Consider the following 21,708-nt stretch of genomic DNA (forward strand, 5'->3'; position numbering starts at 1 on the left):
TGTTTGCAGTGTGTCGGGGGGGGGGGGGTTGCAGTGTGTCGGGGGGCGGGGGGGTTTGCAGTGTGTCGGGGGGGGGGGGGGTGTTTGCAGTGTGTCGGGGGGGTTTGCAGCGTGTCGGGGGGGGGTTTGCAGTGTCGGGGGGGAGGTTTGCAGTGTGTCGGGGGGGGGGGGGGTTTGCAGTCTGTGTCGGGGGGGGGGGTTTGCAGTGTGTCGGGGGCGGGGTTTGCAGTGTGTCGGGGGGGTTTGCAGTGTGTCGGGAGGGGGTTTGCATTGTGTCGGGGGGGTTGCAGTGACGGGGGAATGGTGTTTGCAGGTGTGTCGGGGGGGGGTTTGCAGTGTGCCGGGGGGGGGTTTGCAGTGTGCCGGGGGGGGGGGGGGGGGGGTGTTGCAGTGTGTCGTGGGGGGGGGGGGTTGCAGTGTGTCGGGGGGGGGGTTTGCAGTGTGTCGGGGGAGTTTGCAGAGTGTCGGGGAGGGGGGGTTTGCAGTGTGTCGGGAGGGGGGGGGGGGTTTGCAGTGTGCCGGGGGGGGGGAGGGGGTTGCAGTGTGTCGGGGGGGGTTGCAGTGTGTCGGGGGGGTTTGCAGTGTCGGGGGGAGCGGGGGGGTTTGCAGTGTCGGGGGAGGGGGGTTTGCAGCTGTCGGGGGAGGGGGGTTTGCAGTGTGTCGAGGGGGGTTTGCAGTGTGTCGGAGGGGGGGGTTGCAGTGTGTCGGGGGGGGTTTGCAGTGTCGGGGGGGGGGTTGCAGTGTGTCGGGGGGTTTGCAGTGTGTCAGGGGGGGTCTGCAGTGTGTCGGGGGGTTTTGCAGTGTGTCGTGGGGGGGTCTGCAGTGTTTCAGGGGGGTTCTGCAGTGTGGCGAGTGGGTCTGCAGTGTGGCGGGTGGGTCTGCAGTGTGGCGAGTGGGGGTCTGCAGTGTGGCGAGTGGGGGGTCTGCAGTGTGGCGGGGGGGGGTCGGAGGGTCTGCAGTGTGGCGGGGGGGTCGGAGGGTCTGCAGTGTGGCGGGGGGGTCGGAGGGTCTGCAGTGTGGCGGGGGGGTCGGAGGGTGTGCAGGTGTGGCGGGGGGGGTCCTGGGTCTGCAGTCTGCAGTGTGGCGGGGGGGGTCGGAGGGTGTGCAGTGTGGCGGGGGGTCAAGGGGTGTGCAGTGTTAGGGATATTATATATATATATTATATATATATATACACACACACACACACATAAATTTTATTTTAATAAACAAGAACAGTAAAAAGCATAAAAGAAAATGTAGAGTATCATCTTTATAACGAGCACACATTTGCGTATAGAAGAAAAAGGCATCACTGCCCAGTAATGCCCCAGCTGTATTACACACCCCCTGCAAATTCCTCCAGCCAGGGCATACTGCCATTTCTATCCCTTTAGTCCTCCTGTCAGTGTCACACCCCCCCCCCTCACTACTCCTCTCACTAACTGCCCCCCTCACTGCTCCTCTCACATACTGCCCCCTCACTAACTGCCCCCTCACTGCTCCTCTTACTAACGGCCACCCTCACTGCTCCTCTTACTAACTGCCCCCCTCACTGCTCCTCTTACTAACTGCCCCCCCTCACTGCTCCTCTTACTAACTGCCCCCCTCACTGCTCCTCTTACTAACTGCCCCCCTCACTGCTCCTCTTACTAACGGCCCCCCTCACTGCTCCTCTTACTAACTGCCCCCCTCACTGCTCCTCTTACTAACTGCCCCCTCACTGCTCCTCTTACTAACGGCCACCCTCACTGCTCCTCTTACTAACTGCCCCTCTTACTAACGGCCACCCTCACTGCCCCTCTTACTAACGGCCCCCCTCACTGCTCCTCTTACTAACTGCCCCCCTCACTGCTCCTCTTACTAACGGCCACCCTCACTGCCCCTCTTACTAAAGGCCACCCTCACTGCCCCTCTTACTAAAGGCCACCCTCACTGCCCCTCTTACTAACGGCCACCCTCATTGCCCCTCTTACTAACGGCCACCCTCACTGCCCCTCTTACTAACGGCCACCCTCACTGCTCCTCTTACTAACTGCCCCCCTCACTGCTCCTCTTACTAACTGCCCCCCTCACTGCTCCTCTTACTAACTGCCCCCCTCACTGCTCCTCTTACTAACGGCCACCCTCACTGCTCCTCTTACTAACGGCCACCCTCACTGCTCCTCTTACTAACGGCCACCCTCACTGCCCCTCTTACTAACGGCCACCCTCACTGCCCCTCTTACTAACTGCCACCCTCACTGCCCCTCTTACTAACGGCCACCCTCACTGCCCCTCTTACTAACGGCCACCCTCACTGCTCCTCTTACTAACTGCCACCCTCACTGCTCCTCTTACTAACGGCCACCCTTACTAACTGCCCCCTCACTGCCCCTCTTACTAACGGCCACCCTCACTGCTCCTCTTACTAACGGCCACCCTTACTAACTGCCCCTCTTACTAACGGCCACCCTCACTGCTCCTCTTACTAACTGACCCCCTCACTGCCCCTCTTACTAACTGCCCCCCTCACTAACGGCCACCCTCACTGCCCCTCTTACTAACTGCCACCCTCACTGCTCCTCTTACTAACGGCCACCCTCACTGCCCCTCTTACTAACGGCCACCCTCACTGCTCCTCTTACTAACGGCCACCCTCACTGCTCCTCTTACTAACTGCCCCCCTCACTGCTCCTCTTACTAACTGCCCCCCTCACTGCTCCTCTTACTAACTGCCCCCCTCACTGCTCCTCTTACTAACTGCCCCCCTCACTGCTCCTCTTACTAACGGCCCCCCTCACTGCTCCTCTTACTAACTGCCCCCCTCACTGCTCCTCTTACTAACTGCCCCCCTCACTGCTCCTCTTACTAACGGCCACCCTCACTGCTCCTCTTACTAACTGCCCCTCTTACTAACGGCCACCCTCACTGCCCCTCTTACTAACGGCCCCCCTCACTGCTCCTCTTACTAACTGCCCCCCTCACTGCTCCTCTTACTAACTGCCCCCCTCACTGCTCCTCTTACTAACGGCCACCCTCACTGCCCCTCTTACTAAAGGCCACCCTCACTGCCCCTCTTACTAACGGCCACCCTCACTGCCCCTCTTACTAACTGCCACCCTCACTGCCCCTCTTACTAACGGCCACCCTCACTGCTCCTCTTACTAACGGCCACCCTCACTGCTCCTCTTACTAACTGCCCCCTCACTGCTCCTCTTACTAACTGCCACCCTCACTGCTCCTCTTACTAACTGCCACCCTCACTGCTCCTCTTACTAACTGCCCCCCTCACTGCCCCCCTCACTGCTCCTCTTACTAACTGCCACCCTCACTGCTCCTCTTACTAACGGCCACCCTCACTGCTCCTCTTACTAACTGCCCTCTCCTCAGAGCTCGGTTGCCATAGCAACCTCACTCTGCTACAGCTTTTCCCGCCCTTCAGGCATTGTCTAGGTCAGGAGGAGGGGAGATGAGGAAGAGGAGGGGAGATGAGGAAGAGGAGGGGAGATGAGGAAGAGGAGGGGAGATGAGGAAGAGGAGGGGAGATGAGGAAGAGGAGGGGAGATGAGGAAGAGGAGGGGAGATGAGGAAGAGGAGGGGAGATGAGGAAGAGGAGGGGAGATGAGGAAGAGGAGGGGAGATGAGGAAGAGGAGGGGAGATGAGGAAGAGGAGGGGAGATGAGGAAGAGAGATGAGGAGGGGAGATGAGGAGGGGAGATGAGGAGGGGAGATGAGGAGGGGAGATGAGGAGGGGAGATGAGGAGGGGAGATGAGGAGGGGAGATGAGGAGGGGAGATGAGGAGGAGGAAGATGGACCCTAAATCCCGTTACACAAAGTCACGGGGAAAATAACTTTTCCCGAATAAGAAGTGGGGTGAATAAGACGTAACTTCAGCCTCCAGGGTTATAAAGGGCCCTCAACTAAGAGTTGTAAAGGGGATGATATATTTTGGGGTGCAAGGTGTTTTTTTTCTATTCACTGTATATTCACCCCCCCCCCCCCCCCCCCCAACCTGCAGGAATTAGAATAGGGGGCTTCATACTGAGACACCCTGCTGGGTAATAATAATAATACAAAGACTTCTGTACCTGAGCAGGAGATCCAGCAGCCATTTCCCTGTGTCCCTCCCTGGGTATAACCGGATGCAGACCCCCTGTGCTCAGCAGTGCAGGCAGTGAGGGTGCCAGCCTCCCCTTCTCTTCCCTTGCAGTGGATCACTTTGGAGATCTCATTGAGACTTGGAGGATCTGAGAGTGAGGCAGCAGCCTGATCCCTCAGGAGGAGGAAGGGAGGAGCTCCCAGAGCAGACAAAGGAAGTCTGGCTGCACAGGGAGCAGGCACAGGCTGCAGCACATTGCACAGCTCCTTCAGCACCCAGCTACACTGCTAAACCGGCTACAGTGTAAAGCCTCATTTACATTGCACAGCTGGGAAATGTAGTCCATAACAGCACCGCTCTGCCTGCCGCATTAATGCATTACTGCAGCACAAAGACTACATTTCCCAGAATGCCCTGCACCAGCCAGACTGCTGAGGAGTGAGATAACAGAATAATGATAATGTGTAACATTCATCTGCAAACAGATCTGTGCTGAGAGATCTTTTAATGGCAGCAATTCAGAGAATCTAACATATACATGTTGTGATCGTATACAGGCACAAATGTATTAAAAAAAAAGTGTGTGTTTGCCGAACACGCGCATTTTAAGTGAAACTTCTTTGTGTTTTATCACAGAAATTGTATTTGTAATGGCGATGTTTTTAATTAAAAATCAATGCACAACTTCAGTGCCAAAACGCAAAGAAGTTTCACTTAGAACGCGTGTGCGTGGCACACACCCAGTTTGACCTATTTGCACTTCTATACTGTATGTATAGTAACTGAATTCCTCGTGTGCGTCTGTGTGTCTGTGCCTCTCTCTGTGCGTCTGTGTGTGTGCCTGTGCTGCGCGCCGAGCACAAGAGGCTTCCGCATGCGCGCCGAGCTGGCTACACCGACGGCCTCTTCTGCCAGCAGTGACGTCAATTCCGTGGCTGCACTTCCGTCACCGTGAAGGTGATTTACTCCAAGGGAAATTTTCATTTGGTAGGTGCAAGCAAAGAATTTTAACTTAAAAAAAAGGCAACAATTGCCAAACATTGTTACAGCAACAAGAAAAACAGTCTAACACCCCTATCCCCTCAGGCAGGATGTAGCTGGGTAGTAGGTGTTGGTGGTGCTCAGCTGTTGGTAAACTGGAGCCTGGGCCTCCGCGTATAGGAAGCTTGGAGTGTAGATATATGGTGCAGCGCCTCCACCTGCAAGGGTCCAGCCAGAGGCAGGGAGTCACCCCTCACAGGAACTTGTAAAATGAATCACTTCAGGAGTGCCAGGAACGATAAACTGGAACTGGGTTATTGGAGTCTTGGTATAATCAGCAAATAGTCCATTACATACAGCATCCTTCAAATGTAATACATTAAATAGATAGGCTGTAACAGGGACTGGGCCGGAGGGAATTAGTCCCATCCTTACCTGGGTCAGCAGAACTGAATGCCTGAGGCAATTAACCATCTCCCCTTCCCTGGATAGATAGGCCTTAACAGGACTGACAACCTCAGTCTAAAGCAGGGGAGCGCAATCTTTTTCTCCTGCGCCCCCGTGCTGGCTGTCCCCCTCTCTGGGCACCCCCTTGCCTTGATTCAGATATTCTGAGCGTCATGGCTACGTGACATCACATGACCCCGCGGTGTCATTTGAGGCTGCGTTGCCATGGTGACACGTCTCCAGGAGCTCTCTGAACCAAGGTAAGTGCAGTTTACAAAGGCCTTCGCTGCTTACCCCGCATTTAATTTAAATGCTTTCGAGAAGTGTGTGGGGCCTCTGTAAACCCCGCGCCCCTGCAGATAATGTTGCGCACCCCTGGTCTAAAGTATCCTCACCCAGGGGTATCATCCCTCCCCTGGGCAGGACAGGACTCAGGAGGAGTCTGGGCAGAACTAGGACCAAGACTCGCGAGGAGTCAGGCTAGACTAATTTGCATGGGAGGACCCTGTTATACCAGGGGAGGGGCTAGCTTCTCTGCTCCAGTAACTGGGCAGACCCTACTGTAGAAAGCTCTCACCCTGGCACGTGACGCCAACCGTTTTCAGGCCTGAAAACTGAAACAATGTAACTCTAGGGGGAACTAACTCACATGCTAGGCCAGGGTCAGCAACCTGTGGCTCCTGAGCCGCACATGGCTCTTTCCACTCCTACTTGCGGCTCTCTGCAGGTTGCCGACCCCCAGCTGCTTGCCTGCCTCTCCTGTACTGTCCGACGGGCTCTCATGCCGGAAGTACGTGTAGCAACTTCCGGCACGAGCTGACGTCAAAGAGCCCGGCGGGAACAGTTGATCCGTAAAGCGAGACATTGTCTGCCCCAGACAGCAAGGTGCCTAAATCAGCAGAAGATATCGGGCCAGTTCGGAGAACAGTTGCTGGGTATGAGCGCCGCAAGCACTGTTCTGATTGGTCGATTTGTAATCCTCGCTCACCTGTAAACCCACCCCTGTGGGCCGTCATAGGTGTGCAGTAACTCCTACAGCCCGGATTGGCCACCACACGCGATCCCTAAGGCTGTGTTTGGTCCCCATGCAGCATTTGCACTGTGATTGGTTGCGACCCCATTTTCCATGTTTTCCAATAGACACAAGGAAACTATGTAGTGGGGAGCCGATATGCTATCCACATACTGTCCAGGAGTTGGCGTATAAGATGGCTAAGTAGTGTGTCCTGAGTCTTTGCCAGAGACACACCGGAACGAGGCCTGGGGCTCATCTGAGCTGGGATTCAAACTGGCTTTGTTCCATGGACTTGTATGCTTGCCAGAGACGCTGCGAACGAGACAACTGCATCCTGAAGGTAGGGGAGATTGGGATCCGCCTCGGATGGATGTGGAAGTACTCCTGGGTAAGCCTTAGAAGCGGTGCCCAGCACCTAGTTAGCTAGGATTCCCCACCACCCCCTCTCATAATCCCGTTTGGGATTTGTGCTGTGTCTGATGGCTCCGGACAGAATAAATATCCTTTATTTAACTCCTTTGACCTGTCTCGTGCCTTGAACCCGGCAAATTGTCCTTGTTTCCTGTGACAGTGAGTTCTTCTTAAGATGTGGCTCAGTACCACAAGATTGGCATAAAGCAGACTTGATGCCTGTTACGTGTGCTCACCACAAACCGGACTAAACCGCAAGGCTAAGGTGGGGATGCATGTAACTGCCGCCCTACCACTGTGGGGGCAGTTCCGGATTGCAAAGTTGGTGTAGGTAGCCGGGTCAGGGCAGGAGAGTGTAGGGTAGTGGAGGTACTTGTCATAGTCAGGGGTTGGAGAGAGCAGAGTAGTCAAAGTCTGAAGCCGTGGTCGAAGAGGGGAGAGAGTAGAAGTCCAGTTGCCGAGCCGAGGTCCAAGGATGCCAGAGAACAGAAGTCCGGGTCGAAGCTGGGATCAAACGAAAGGCACAAGAACAAGATAACACAACAACGGCAGGTTGTAGCAAGCACGACGGAACTAAAGTCTATTCTCAGCAATCAGTATAGGGCTGATTGAGCTTATATGTGAGCAAGAGCCAATGAGAGCGTCCCATGGGATGACATCAGACATATGTGGAGCAACGATAGGAGGAAGCAGGGTGTAGCACAGGTGTGGTGCTACACAGGTGAGTATTGCGGTCAGGTGGAGCTGTACGTGCGCGTGCCTGTAGGAGCAAGAGGTTTTAGGAGATGGGAGAGAATGGGTATCATAGGAGAGGGGGTTTGGCCCGGTATTAAAGGGGTTACACCCCATTTGGACACCCCCTGCTCTCACTTGGGAAGCAAGGGGTTAACTGGACTGCGGTCCAGTAATGGGTTTTACCCTGCTTCAGCAACCAAATGTATATTCCCCTGTAAAAATGTATTGTTGCTGTTCCAGTGTTTGCACCAATACATACACTGGGATTGATGCGGGAGGGAAAGGGTTAAGGTTAACTTAGTGTTTATAGCCCTTTGTTCCAGGTTCCCGCCTTTTCAGGCTCCATTTTGCAGTGTCCCATAGGCCGCCATTGCAGCTCCATTCATTTCAATGGCGAATCCAGCGGTTTTGGACCTGTTTCCCTCGAATACCAGCAGGTGGCGTCTGAGAGGAGGAGCGGCGGTTTCCCATTGTAAGTCAATGGGCCCATTGACTTCAATGGGGATTCCTCGACACCGATCTCCAGGAACAGGTTGGCAGCCATCCAAACCGCAGAAGCGGAAACAATGTCTGAAAAAGAGCTTTCATCACTATTAGGTCAAGTTCAATGACAATTGGCGTGGGAACCTTAGGTTCTAGGGCACCTGGAAATAAAATTCTTCTTGCCCCTAGCCCCTAGGCCCCCCCACACACGACCCCCATCAGATCCGGGAATGAGGGACCCCCGTAAAGGGTCGCACTCATGAAGAGGGTCGCACCATTGACTCTAATGGCGGAGCGCGGTCCCATGGAATCCAATGGCGGCGCTCGCCCATGCATTGCCTATGGCGGCGCTGGCCGTTGATTCCAATGTGGAAAAGCCGCGTGGCGAGAAAACGGCTAAGTCCGAAACGGTAAAAAGTGTAAGTCCATATCTCCGGTTCTGGGAGGACCAGAGGGCTGGGATTCGGGTCGCATGAAGCCACGGTTCCGGCATAAATGCATGGCCACTTCCAGCCCCCTCCGACCAACCAGACGGAGTGTGGGCAACTGTAAAGATTGGTGGTTTTCCCCATAGACTACAACGGCGGAACCCATTGACTTCAACGGTGGAGTTGCTCCATTAAAAGCCTATGATGACAGAGCCCGTTGATTTCAATAGGAAAAGAGTGAAAAACAGAGATTCATTTTTAAAGTGATGAATCCTGTATTAAAAAAGTGTTTTAAACTGCATTTGTGTATCTCCGGTTCTGGCGGTCGCAGAGAGCTGAAACTTGGCCACTATGGAGAATCCCCTCCGGCATGAGGGAGTGGCAAGTATCAGCCCACTGGGCCCAGCAGAACGGATTATTTTAATATGTGAAGGTATTAAACTATGAATTGTATTTTGGGTCTGGCATGAAAACTCAGAGCCCATCTGCTATGTTAATGATCCGGAATGGGAGACAAATGGTCAATCATAAACTCCTGATCAAAGGCTCCCCCACCCTGCTTGTGTATGTGAGCACAATGGAATGCAGGACATGGGTACTTGATATTAAGTGTTGTAATTCACACCTTGGACAAAGGGGATCCTGGCCAAGCTAGACTTTAAAATGCCAGGCTTGTGGGAGGGGGGCTGAGGAATTAAGCCCCTTGATTAGAATAATATCCACCCAGTGGGCTGGTGTTAAGGTGCCCCTCAGGTGAGGTGCAAGGAGAGATTGGGTGCTGGTAATTGTTCTCCAATGGCCTACACTCAATAGTAAAGTATAGACTGGAGATTGCATATAAACCAGTGTCCAGCCTATACTCAGTGTTCGTGTTTTCGTGACTTCAAGTTTACCAACTATTTGATGCCTGATGAATTGCTAATCCTGTTTCCTGATTATTTCATCATCCCCATTCCAACCCTAAGTAAGTGTATATTTTGCCTGTTATTTGGATATCTTGTGTGTTCACCTTATTTAAGGAATAAACTCTAATTTATCATATCTAAGTCGTGTTCAGTTCAACCCAGTTATTTTTGGTAGTGTATTATTATAGGCCTCTCACAAGTTCCCGTGACAATGGGGTCAAGAGGGCAAGTGGTAGAGGGAGAAGAGGAGATCAGCAGTGACACTGTTACGCCGGTGCTGCCCGCAGACCAGACCCGTCCCCTGTGCTGAGGTGGGACGTAGGGATACACGCACCCGCAGCAAAGGGAGCGTGTCCGGAGTGTGGTGTTATTGTTGCCAGGCCAGGTATAGTAGTGAAGACAATACTTGCCGGTACCGGTAGTAGAGAAGGAGTAGTTATTGCCGTTGCCAAGGTCAGGGATGCCAGAAGTCACGAAGTCCAAGTATAGCCAAAGTCGAGAGCCAGAGGGGGTAGTCGTCCAATCCGCGTCAATACCTGAGGAGTCACTGAGAGAAAAATCAAATGCTTCCATAGAACTATGTCGAGCGACGAGTGATGGGAAGCACAGGCATAATAAAGCTGGGCAGGCCAATGGGAAAAGAGGGCAGGCCTGGAGGACTGCAAGGAGTCCTCCCTGATAGGAGAGAGGTGTTACAGCCCAGCTGAGTGTAATCATTGCTTTGCATTGAACTGTGTGATGCTTGGGGGCGACGCCTCACTGCAGAAGCAGAGGTTAAAAGTGCTCTGTTAGGCGTGTGCTCTGTAAGCTGAGAATGCATGCACATAACGTCTGAGGCTGGCGTGCGTGTAGGAGGGCGTGGACGCGCCCGGCGCTGAGTAGAGGAATCGCCGAGGGGAGTGATCCCGCGACGGCGGCAGGGGCGAGGAGCTGTGCAGGCCGGTAAGGCAGGCTTGTTTTGTGTGTGCAGGGGCTCCCTGCGGAGAGGGAGTGCTTTGTTTGGGAAGCGAGGAGAACGCCGATTCCTGACAGTACCCCCCTCTTCAGGAACGGCCTCAGGACGGTCCAAGAACGGTTTCTCTGGAAACTTTTTCCTGAAGGACTTAAGAAGGGCCGGGGCATGAATGTCCTTTGAAGGTACCCAGGATCTCTCTTCAGGGCCAAAGCCCTTCCACTGCACCAAGAACTGAAGCTGACCCCTGGATAGGCGAGAATCCAAAAGAGAGTGAACTTCGTATTCCTCGTTATTTTGTACAGCAATGGGATCCGGTTTACGAGTCTGATCCGGAAAGAATTGACTGGAGATAAATGGTTTTAAGAAGGACACATGGAAGACATTGGGAATCTTCATACTGGGTGGTAGTTGGAGCCGGAATGCCACAGGATTGATTTGTTCACAAATAGGGAAGGGACCCAGGAACTTAGGTGCCAGTTTAGGAGATGGTACCTTGAGGTGGATATTCCTAGAGGAGAGCCATACCAAATCCGCTGGTTTGTAACTGGGCGCCGAACGACGACGACGATCGGCCTGTAGTTTCGATCTGCGGGAGGAGTTGAGAAGGGTAGACTGAATCCTGGACCATGTGGTTTAGAGGGAAGAAATGCGTTCATCTACGGCTGGTACTCCAGAAGGAATGTTGGGGATGGGAAGACAGGGAGGGTGGAACCCATAATTTATAAAGAAGGGAGACTCCCGGGTAGACTCGTTTTTTGCAGAATTGACGGCATATTCTGCCCAAGAGAGGAGTTGAGCCCAATCATCCAGGAAATCGGATATAAAACATCTCAGGTACTTCTCCAGGGATTGATTGATTCTCTCCGTTTGTCCATTGGACTGAGGATGATAGGCGGAAGAGAAGGAAGAAGAGATGCCCAATCTCTTCGTGAAAGCTCTCCAAAATTTGGATACGAACTGAGAACCTCTGTCAGAAACAATGGACGAAGGGATCCCATGAATCCGGAAAATCTGCTCCGTAAAGATATCAGCAAGGGCGGGGGAGGTGGGTAATCCTTTAAGTGGAATGAAATGGGACATCTTCGAGAACCTGTCCACGACCACCAAGATAGTGTTCATTCCTCTGGACCTGGGCAACTCCACGATGAAGTCCATAGAAATGTGGGACCAGGGGCGGTCGGGAACTGGAAGGGGTAACAGAAAACCCTGAGGCTTTTGACGGAGAGTCTTGCTTTGAGCACACGTGGGACATGCGCGGGTAAACTCCAGAATATCTTGAGACATCAATGGCCACCAGAAATTCCGACGAATGAGATCAGTAGTCTTCTTAAAACCTGGATGACCTGCAGATTTAGAGGAGTGACCCCAAGACAGGACCTCTGGAACAAATTTGGATGGTACAAAGAGTTTGTTGTCGGGAACGACCAAGTCCTTGGGAATGCGTCTCTGGGAGTGCAAAATCTTGTCAAGATTCTTGAAAGTAGACGTGGCGAGAATCCTCTCATGTGGAAGGATAGTCTCCAACAATTCCTCTGGCCTCTCTTCAGAAGAATTTATTCGGGAGAGTGCGTCTGCCTTTACATTCTTGGTCCCGGGGATATAGGATAGGTGAAAATCGAATCGAGAAAAAAAAGAGCCCAACAAGCCTGTCGTGGATCAAGGCGTCGAGCGTTCTCTATGTAAAGAAGGTTCTTGTGGTCCGTGAGAATAGTAAACAGCTCTTTCGACCCCTCCAGCAGGTGTCTCCACTCTTGAAGAGCCATCTTCACGGCCAGAAGTTCCCTGTTACCCACGTCATAATTCTTCTCGGCAGATGAGAATTTCTTGGAAAAATATGCACAGGGATGTAACTTATCATGGGACGTGGGTCTCTGAGACAGAACGGCACCAGCGCCGCAATCAGAAGCGTCGACCTCCAGGACGAAGGGAAGTTCAATGTCGGGATGACGGAGAATAGGTGCGGATATAAAGGCTTTCTTGAGTGTCTCGAAGGCGGAGGTGGCCTCGGATGACCAAGCAGAAGGATCAGTTCCTTTTTTGGTGAGCGCAGTAAGGGGTGCCACAATGGTGGAAAAACTCCGTATAAACTTACGATAATAATTAGCGAAGCCTAAATAACGTTGTATGGCCTTGAGAGAATTGGGTCTTGGCCATTCAGTGACCGCTTGAAGTTTACCGGAGTCCATCATAAACCCCTCATCGGAAATGATATATCCCAGGAACGGAGTAGAGGTCGTATGAAAGGTGCACTTCTCCAGTTTGGCGTACAAATGGTGTTCACGGAGACGGGAAAGGACGTAGGAGGTGTGGCGTATATGGTCCTGGAGATCTTTGGAAAAAATCAGGATATCATCCAAGTATACAATAACAAAAATATTGAGTACCTTACGAAAGACGTCGTTGATGAAATCCTGGAAGACAGCGGGAGCATTACATAAGCCGAAAGGCATTACCAGATATTCGTAGTGTCCACTACGCGTGTTGAAGGCCGTCTTCCATTCATCCCCCTTCCTGATGCGCACCAGGTTATAGGCACCACGTAGATCCAACTTGGAAAAAGTCTTGGCCCCCTGTAATTTATCGAACAGTTCGGTAATAAGGGGAAGGGGGTAACGATTTTTAATAGTGATGTGGTTTAAACCCCTGTAGTCGATGCAACGACCCATCCTTTTTCTTGACGAAGAAAAACCCAGCCCCTGCTGGGGAATTGGAGTGACGAATAAAGCCTTTCTTGAGATTCTCCTGGATATATTCATCCATAGCGTGAGATTCTGGTAACGACAAGGGGTAGGTCTTGGACTTGGGTAGGGAGTAACCAGGAACTAGATCGATAAGACAATCGTAAGTCCTGTGTGGCGGCAAGAGTTCTGACTGTACCTTATTGAAAACGTCCCGGAATTGATGGTAAACGGAAGGTAGAATAACTTCGGGAACAGAGGTATTGGCCAGCAGTTGACGAGTCTCGCCTGACCTCGGCCTCCAGGAAATGGGAGCGGAGGAAGTCCAGTCAATGAGAGGATTGTTAAGCTGTAGCCAAGGAAGACCAAGGGTGATGGGTATCCCAGGAGCATGAATGGCATCGAGAACTAAGGTCTCCTTGTGTAGATGTGAAGACAGAAGCAAGGGAGCCGTCTCTAAGGAGATGTGGGCCGGGGTAAGAGGACGTCCATCGATACCGACGAGTGCGATGGGAACCTTCTTTCTTACTAGTGGTATCCGGTTAACCCTGGCGAATTCTAGATCCACGAAGTTTCCTCCAGCTCCTGAGTCAATGAAAGCGGCGGTAGAAGTCTTGAACTTATCGCCTGAAAGGAAGACTGGAAATGTAAGTTTCTTAGGGAGTTCACCTTTAAGAAGGGGACGTGGAGACATTACACCCAGAGAGAGCCCCTCTGTACACTGGGTGTTCCCGTTTCCCGGACACAATGGACACTCCCGAACCCGATGTTCCATGGATCCGCAGTAGAAACACAATCCCCCGGCGTGGCGGAACTGCCGTATCGGTGTGCGGATGCGTTGTACCCCCAATTGCATTGGCTCTGGCAACTCCAGTGCAGGACGAAGAGGTGTGGTAGCACTGGAGGGAGCAGGAGTGCTGCTGAAATTACTGGAGAACAGAACTTGAAAGTTATGGAAGCGAGCGCGATGACGCTCTGAGCGGCGTACCTGGATGTGTTGATCCACTCGGATGGCCAAATCAATCAGGACCTCCAGTTGATCCGGCCTGGATTGGCGAGAGAGTTCGTCCTTGATGGGATCTGCCAGGCCTTGCCAGAATACGGAGACGAGAGCCTCTTGTCCCCAGTTAGTCTCGGCTGCTAGAGTCCGGAATTCCACAGCATACTGCGTCACCGTTCGCCGTCCCTGCGTGATCTGGAGGAGAGAAACAGATGCCATCTCCCGACGAGCGGGGGAATCGAATACCCGTTGAAACTCGGCTTTAAATGCTGGGTAATCTTGGGTAAGGTCAGAACATCGTTCCCAAACCGGGGAAGCCCAAGCCAGGGCGCTGCCATTGAGGAGAATATAAATGTAGGCTACTTTCTTGCGATCAGTATTGTAGAGATGGGGGGCCATTTCAAACTGCACCTCACACTGGTTTAGGAAACCCCTACAATCTTGCGGTTCACCTGCATAAGGCTTGGGAGGAGGAATCCTTACATCTGAGCTGCTAACTGCGCTTGCGGAGTGGGGGCTTACATCTGGCGGGGTCTCGGTCGGTACCCTGTCTGAGAGTACTGCGACCTGGCGTGTAAGTGCCACAATTTGATCCGCCATGGCCTGGTTATGCTGAAGCAGATTAGAGAGAAACTGCTGTAGTTCGGTCTGGTCTGCGTCTTGTGGGCTCGACATAATGTTACGCCGGTGCTGCCCGCAGACCAGACCTGTCCCCTGTGCTGAGGTGGGACGTAGGGATACACGCACCCGCAGCAAAGGGAGCGTGTCCGGAGTGTGGTGTTATTGTTGCCAGGCCAGGTATAGTAGTGAAGACAATACTTGCCGGTACCGGTAGTAGAGAAGGAGTAGTTATTGCCGTTGCCAAGGTCAGGGATGCCAGAAGTCACGAAGTCCAAGTAGAGCCAAAGTCGAGAGCCAGAGGGGGTAGTCGTCCAATCCGCGTCAATACCTGAGGAGTCACTGAGAGAAAAGTCAAATGCTTCCATACAGAACTATGTCGAGCGACGAGTGATGGGAAGAACAGGCATAATAAAGCTGGGCAGGCCAATGGGAAAAGAGGGCAGGCCTGGAGGACTGCAAGGAGTCCTCCCTGATAGGAGAGAGGTGTTACAGCCCAGCTGAGTGTAATCATTGCTTTGCATTGAACTGTGTGATGCTTGGGGGCGACGCCTCACTGCAGAAGCAGAGGTTAAAAGTGCTCTGTTAGGCGTGTGCTCTGTAAGCTGAGAATGCATGCACATAACGTCTGAGGCTGGCGTGCGTGTAGGAGGGCGTGGACGCGCCCGGCGCTGAGTAGAGGAATCGCCGAGGGGAGTGATCCCACGACGGCGGCAGGGGCGAGGAGCCGTGGAGGCCGGTAAGGCAGGCTTGTTTTGTGTGTGCAGGGGCTCCCTGCGGAGAGGGAGTGCTTTGTGTGGGAAGCGAGGAGAACGCCGATTCCTGACAGACACATCCTCTTCTGTGACAGCAGAAAAAGAGTCAAGGAAAGCAGGAGGAGCGTTAGGAAGATGTGTAGGATGGGAGGAGGAAACAGAGGGGATGTCCTGACATATGGATTCCACATTTTCCTTGAAATAGTCTTGAGGTGAGATGGAGGAAGAAGACAGGCAGCCGAGGGTGGTCTGAGTAGGGAGTAAAAGACAGAGAAGGGTCAGCATGGGTTAGACTTGTGTGTGTTGATTAGTGAAGAAAATTAGGTTTGTTTAGCCTGAGAGAGGGCAGAGCTGCAACAGGATAGCAGAAATTAAATTTGTAGTAAAGGAAGTCTGCAAGAGTGTGAGATTTCCTCAAGAGGCATTCAGAAAAACGAGTGCAGGAACGCAGCATGCACGTGTGGCAATTTAGCCAGGGTCTGGGATTAGAAGGGCGAGAATGGCTGAGATAAAGCGGGGCATGTAGATCAAGAGAAGAGCATAGGGCAAAGTTGTAGTTCCAGGCAAGGTTGTCAGGGTCTGCAGCAAGGCTGAGAGAGGAGCGTAAAGTGGAATCAAAAGCTGGTACTGCTGCGGCACAGTTTATTCGAGCATTTGCCCGTTCTGTGCCGCAGCAGTAGCCTGGCGCGCGCCCGAGTGTGATGGGCGCACGCCGAAGCAGCGGAAGAGCGCCCTCCGATCGGGGCGCTCTCCCTACCGCTGCCGGGTCCGCCGGGTCCCCCGGAACCCCCTGCCGCTGTCCCGCGATCGCGGGACACCAGGGCTCCCTCGGGGAGCCCCTGGACACGCGTGCAGCGGACGCACGCTCCCGATGACGCGTGACCGCGCGTCTATGACGCGCGGCACGCCGAGGGGCGGCCACTAGCAAGCCGGGAGATTTCCCGGCTTGCGGTACCGACCACACTTCAATAAAGTGTGTCGGTAGTGTAGGTTAATAGAGCGCAGGTCTCTGCTGTCACCCTGTGCCCACCACAAACTAGACGAGACCCTCGGTACTGAGGTGGGAACAGAGTAAACACCACCGACAGGCACGGGAATCTGATCTGGAGTGTGCGTAGTTGCTCGCACCGGGTCAGGAGCAGGGAGGGTAGAGGTGTAGTGAATACTTGCCGAGTTGAGGGTAATAGAAGTACGGAACGTTGGAGGTACTAGTCACTGGGGTCGGTGCTGGAGAAGTTAGAATAGTCGAGGTCCGAGAGCCGAGTTCAGGTTGGAGAGTTGTGGAGGGTCGAGAATAGCCAAGGTCGGGGTTCCAGAGAGGCGATGGTCCAAAGGCAAGCCAAGGTCGGTACACGGGAGATCAAACAAGACAAGGCAGGATATCTAGGAGACAAGAGAGGTAAGCACAGGAACAGGAAGCTTATGCTCAGCCAATGTGCCAGTGGCACTGCTGAGCCTAAATAGGTGAGACAGCCCAATAGGAGCAAGAGGCGGAACCGGGGCGTGTTCATGTGGAGCCTGTGATAGGCTATGGTAAGTAAGTCAGGTGAGAGTGCTGAGGCAATCAGTGCCTGTTGCCACGGAGCTTGGGTGCGTGGCGCGCATGTCACGTGCGTGCGCCGCGCACAGGGAGTGAGCGCCATGATCCAGAGGTGGGAACTCCCGCTGTGACCTCAGCCCGCATGCGCCCGCGCGAGGACGCCATCCGGCGCAAGTAGGAGCTGCGTGCATGCGAGGAAGCGGGAGTGCGCATGGGAGAGCGCGAGTGCTGGGCTCCATCAGCGGCCATCAGGGCAGGTAGGGGAGTAGTGCGCCTGCGTGTGAAGGTGCATGGCACCTGGCTCCTGACAGTACCCCCCCCCTTCAGGAGCGACCTCCGGGCGACTCCGATAAGGTTTGAGGGGAAACTTCTGGTGGAACCTCTTGAGAAGGACAGGAGCATGGATGTGATGATGAGGGATCCAGGATCGTTCCTCAGGTCCGTATTCCTTCCAGTGAACCAGGTATTGTAGAGTTCTTCTGGAAATTCTAGAATCAATAATAGACCGAACCTCGTATTCTTGTTGACCGTGTACGAGCTGCGGGACTGGAGCTGAGGATGAAAGATCTGGGAAACAGGTACTCCGAAATGCAGGTTTGAGAAGAGATAATTGGAAGACCGAGGGAATCTTCATCGCGGGTGGAAGTTGTAGGTGGAAAGCTACCGGATTGATCTTCTCCACAATGTGGTAGGGCCCCAGATATATGGGTGCTAGCTTGAGGGTAGGCACTTTGAGTCGAATGTTCTTTGAAGAAAGCCATACCTTGTCCCCAGGTTTAAATTCAGGAGTCCCACGGCGGTGGCGATCGGCCTGACGTTTCTGTGGCCTCAGCCCGCATGCGCCCGCGGAGGACGCCGTCCGGCGCGAGGAGGAGCCGTGCGCATGCGTGGAAGAAGCGGGAGTGCGCGTGTGAGCGCGCGAGTGCTGGGCTCTATCAGCGGCCGTCAGGGCAGGTAGGGGAGTAGTGCGCCTGTGTGTGAAGGTGCGTGGCACCTGGCTCCTGACATCTGCAGAAACAATGGGTATATGGAGGTGGAGAAGGGGAGAAGCGAGAGAGAGCAAATGAGATGAGATGATGGTCAGAGAGAGGAAGGGGGGAAATGGAGAAATCAGAGAAATTTTTTTTTGCGAAAACCAGGTCTCGGTAGTGGCCATCCTTGTGGGTGCTGGCTGCAGTCCACTGTTGAAGGCCAAAAGAAGATGTTAGAGAGAAAAAGCTGGAGGCCCAAGGAAGAGAGGGGTCATCAATATGGCAGTTGAAGTCCCCAACAAGAAGAACAGAGGAGTCAGAGGAGAGAAAGAATGAGAGCCAGGATTCAAAGTGAGAGAGAAATACATAAGGGGGGTGAGTAGAGGTAGGTGGGCGATAAATGACCGCCACATGGACAGGGAGAGGAGAGAAAATCTGGACAGCATGAGCCGCAAGAGAGGGTGGAATAGGAAGGGTTCAGTAATAGCAGAGAGAGGAGAGGAGGAGCCCCACGCCTCCACCCCTGCCATCAGGGCGCGTAGTGTGGGAGAAAGAAAGGCCATCATAACAGAGGGCAGCTTCCAGTGCAGTCAGATTGAGTGAGCTAAGTCTCGGTTATAGTAAAGAGAAGCAGAGAACAAGAGTGAGAGAACAAGAAATCATGCACAGAGAGGAACTTGTTAGAAAGGGAGCGTGCATTCCAAAGGGCACAGGAGAAAGGGACAGAGGAGGGAGGGTGACAGGGGATGGGTATAAGTGTGGCGAAAATGGGGGCAATCAGCGCATTAATAAAGGCAGTGTGCTTGGCTGGTTACCCCTATTTCGTATTGGGGATGAAGGGGTTAATTTTATATGCTGTTCCCATGTACCATTTTCCCCTCTATGCATTGTTGCCCCCTTTTTGCAGGATAGCCTGTACCTGCAGTGCTGAATAACAGGAGCCGTTCCATTAAGACTGCTAATTCAGGAACGGAGTGAGCCAGCACCCTGATTTTTGGTGTGCAGCCTCAGTGTAACCCCCCAAGCACATACATATTAAAAATATAACTTTGTCATAAGGGAAACATATATTTTTGATGAAGTACCTTTCTGTTGCAGTTTTAAAATGTACCGGCAGGATGGTATTTTTTTCTGCCTGCCTTTGTAATGCATTAAGGAACAAATGTTATGCATCCATGAGCCCCCTGTTGGGGAGATGCCGATGCGTCTAGGAGGGGATGAAAGACGCCAGAGTCTTACAGTGTCACTTAATCAGGATGTTTCTGAGTAGCAGATCCTGTTACTCATCCTGGATATTCCACACCTTGGGACCAAACTCCAGACATTGCATCCCCAGAAATGAGTGGCCCCTTTTTACTTAGCAGTGCCACCAAGCTGCTTACTGAGCATGCTCAGAGTTACCTGGGCTGGCTGTATGATTTGCCCATGTGACATGGCAGGTTCTGATAGGAGGAAGATAATTCCTTGCCAATGGGATGAGGCTAATGTAAACCCCACAGGCCCTTATCCTTAAAAAGGCCTGTAACCCTCATTCCTGTGTTGTTGTTGTTACCTGATTTCTTCAAGCGGATAAGATCTAAGTACAGCGGTTACGATTCCAGAACGCAAGGGGTTAAAAACATCGCAACAAGGAAACTTGCCCTGCTTCAGGATTTTGTTAGCCCTGGGGATTCCAGAACGAACCCCAAAGAACCAGAAAAGACTTTGCACTTTCACAGAAGGATTGGACTGGCTATTTATGTGGCAATTTGCAAAAGGACTACATTTTTAAAAGACAATCTTCTGGTGTTTGGCACCTTTCTGGACATTATCCCCTGTTCCTATACCCGTAAGGGTAATTATTAAGTGTATTCTGCAGTTGTCGTGTGTTTGCCTATCAAGGGAATAAATCTCAGTTTATTTTGCTCAACCTGTTCTGCTCAATCAGGATCCACGAAATATAAATGTGTTATTAAGTGCGTCTCCCGTCACAATGAGCTTAGAGGGGTTGACACCAGAAGGAGTGGAAGATGTATGTAGGACGCAAGGACGAGAACATGTAGACATAAGACAGGGGCCAGGATTGGGAGAGATATCCCCAGAAGCAAGGAGAAGCATGGAAAGAAAGAGAATGTGTGAGGATTTGTTAGGGGTGTGTTTTGGAGCAGGGGGTATAGCTGTGTTGTGTCAGAGGGTGCAGGTAAGAAAGGAGTTAATGTAAACTGAGAAGTGGTGAATGAAGGAGAGATGGAGATACTGTATATGAATAGAGTTAGAGACATAATGAGGCTGTTAGAAAGTGTGTATTTTGAGAAGAAGTGAGGTCACAGTAAATATAAATAGTAGAGGCGGCATGACAGCAATAGTTTAATGCTGAGATATGCAGTCTGGGATAGATAATGTCCTCCTTTCCAGTGTAGTTCAAATCCAGGATTCAGGGCCAGTCGGTGTTATCCACTTCTGTTGAACTCCCTGTTAAACTCCAGATTGTATACTACTTTTAAAAAAGTGCTACTTTAAATATGGGCTGCTATTTAAGAGGCCTCTGGTACACAAATCAGGTTACCCATGAAAAAGCGTTGCTATGATGCAAAACAATAGTTGGTACCGTTCTGACGCCATTATGTCATAGTGTGATTCCCAGGACAGTCAGACACGTCACTTGCAGCTCTGGTTGGTACCGCAGCCAACGGAGTTCCTGCTAGTGAGTGTATCGACTCCAACAGAGTATAAAGGTCTGACTTGCATATTAGATTAGCTACATAGGGACGTCTCTTCCCCTTCCCATGATTTGATCAGGGTCTATACTAGGGCAGAAGCCATTTAGGTCTTGTTGACCTGCTATCCTACAATTAGTGTATATATATATATATATATATCCATACAGGACTTTATTTCTCAGGTTATTGTGCCATGAGGAACTTACTACAGCTAACCCCCAGTTTATATTAAGATCTAGGCTACTAACAGCTAGACCTCCTCTACCTGTTCTAATATATAGAGCCAGCAAGCACAACACACAATTAGAGCTAAAGTGACTAAAACTGGGGCATACAGGAGGGATGTTACCTGGCTAGGTACTGAGCACCACATTGAGTGCTTACCCAGGGCTTGCTTTAACATTTCGTTGCGGTAGGGACCGTCCAGACCTCTCTGGTGCTTTTTCACAGCACAGCCTCGGAGCACTCCACTTAGATCACCTCCATGCCAGGATAAGAATGAGCTCCGGAACGCTGATTGGGTTCCTCTTACAGATTCCCCACTAATGTAAGAAATCATGGTAGAAGGACTGGCGACCAATCACAACGCAGATGCTGCTCAGAAACAAATCAGGAAACGAGGACTCATCTGCATTGGCCAATCAGGGCAGGGGGCGGGCCTGAGAGTTAAAGGGCTTTGGAGGGAAATACAAATGGGCCAATGGACGCAGTGCCGACCAGCAGGAGCTCAGCAAAGGCTTCTCCCGGCTGGCAGGATATCCCATGCTGGGCGGGCACCGCTCTAGCTGGGGAGGCAGTTAAATACTTTGATTTTCTGGCGGATGGCCCCTCTGCCCGATCTCTGCCCCCGGCCACGCTCTCCTTTGTTCATGCAACTCACCTCCCCTTCGAGTCACAACAATAGCCAATTCTCCAGACATGCATGTAAAAACGGTAGCTTGGGGATCTGCTCATTCCCAGGGAAGGCTGGGCAGGCGCAAGGGTTAACCTTTATTATACTTGTCCTTTGGCCCTTTTCGTCACACA

At 52.3% G+C, this 21,708-nt stretch overlaps 1 protein-coding gene across 1 annotated transcript in view; it reads right to left on the bottom strand.

Annotated features, from left to right (window-relative positions):
- LOC142487982 (uncharacterized) overlaps window positions 1–4,377 on the bottom strand; it is a 17,876-nt gene extending 13,499 nt beyond the window's left edge. Inside the window, exon 1 of the mRNA XM_075588232.1 lies at window positions 4,051–4,377. Coding sequence (XP_075444347.1) covers window positions 4,051–4,074 — 24 coding nt within the window. The 5' untranslated portion in view covers window positions 4,075–4,377. The remainder of the gene's footprint in view (window positions 1–4,050) is intronic.
- Between the last annotated feature and the right edge of the window lie 17,331 nt (window positions 4,378–21,708).

This window comes from Ascaphus truei, chromosome 2 (genome assembly GCF_040206685.1).
Source record: "Ascaphus truei isolate aAscTru1 chromosome 2, aAscTru1.hap1, whole genome shotgun sequence".
In the NCBI taxonomy this organism is placed as follows: domain Eukaryota; kingdom Metazoa; phylum Chordata; class Amphibia; order Anura; family Ascaphidae; genus Ascaphus; species Ascaphus truei.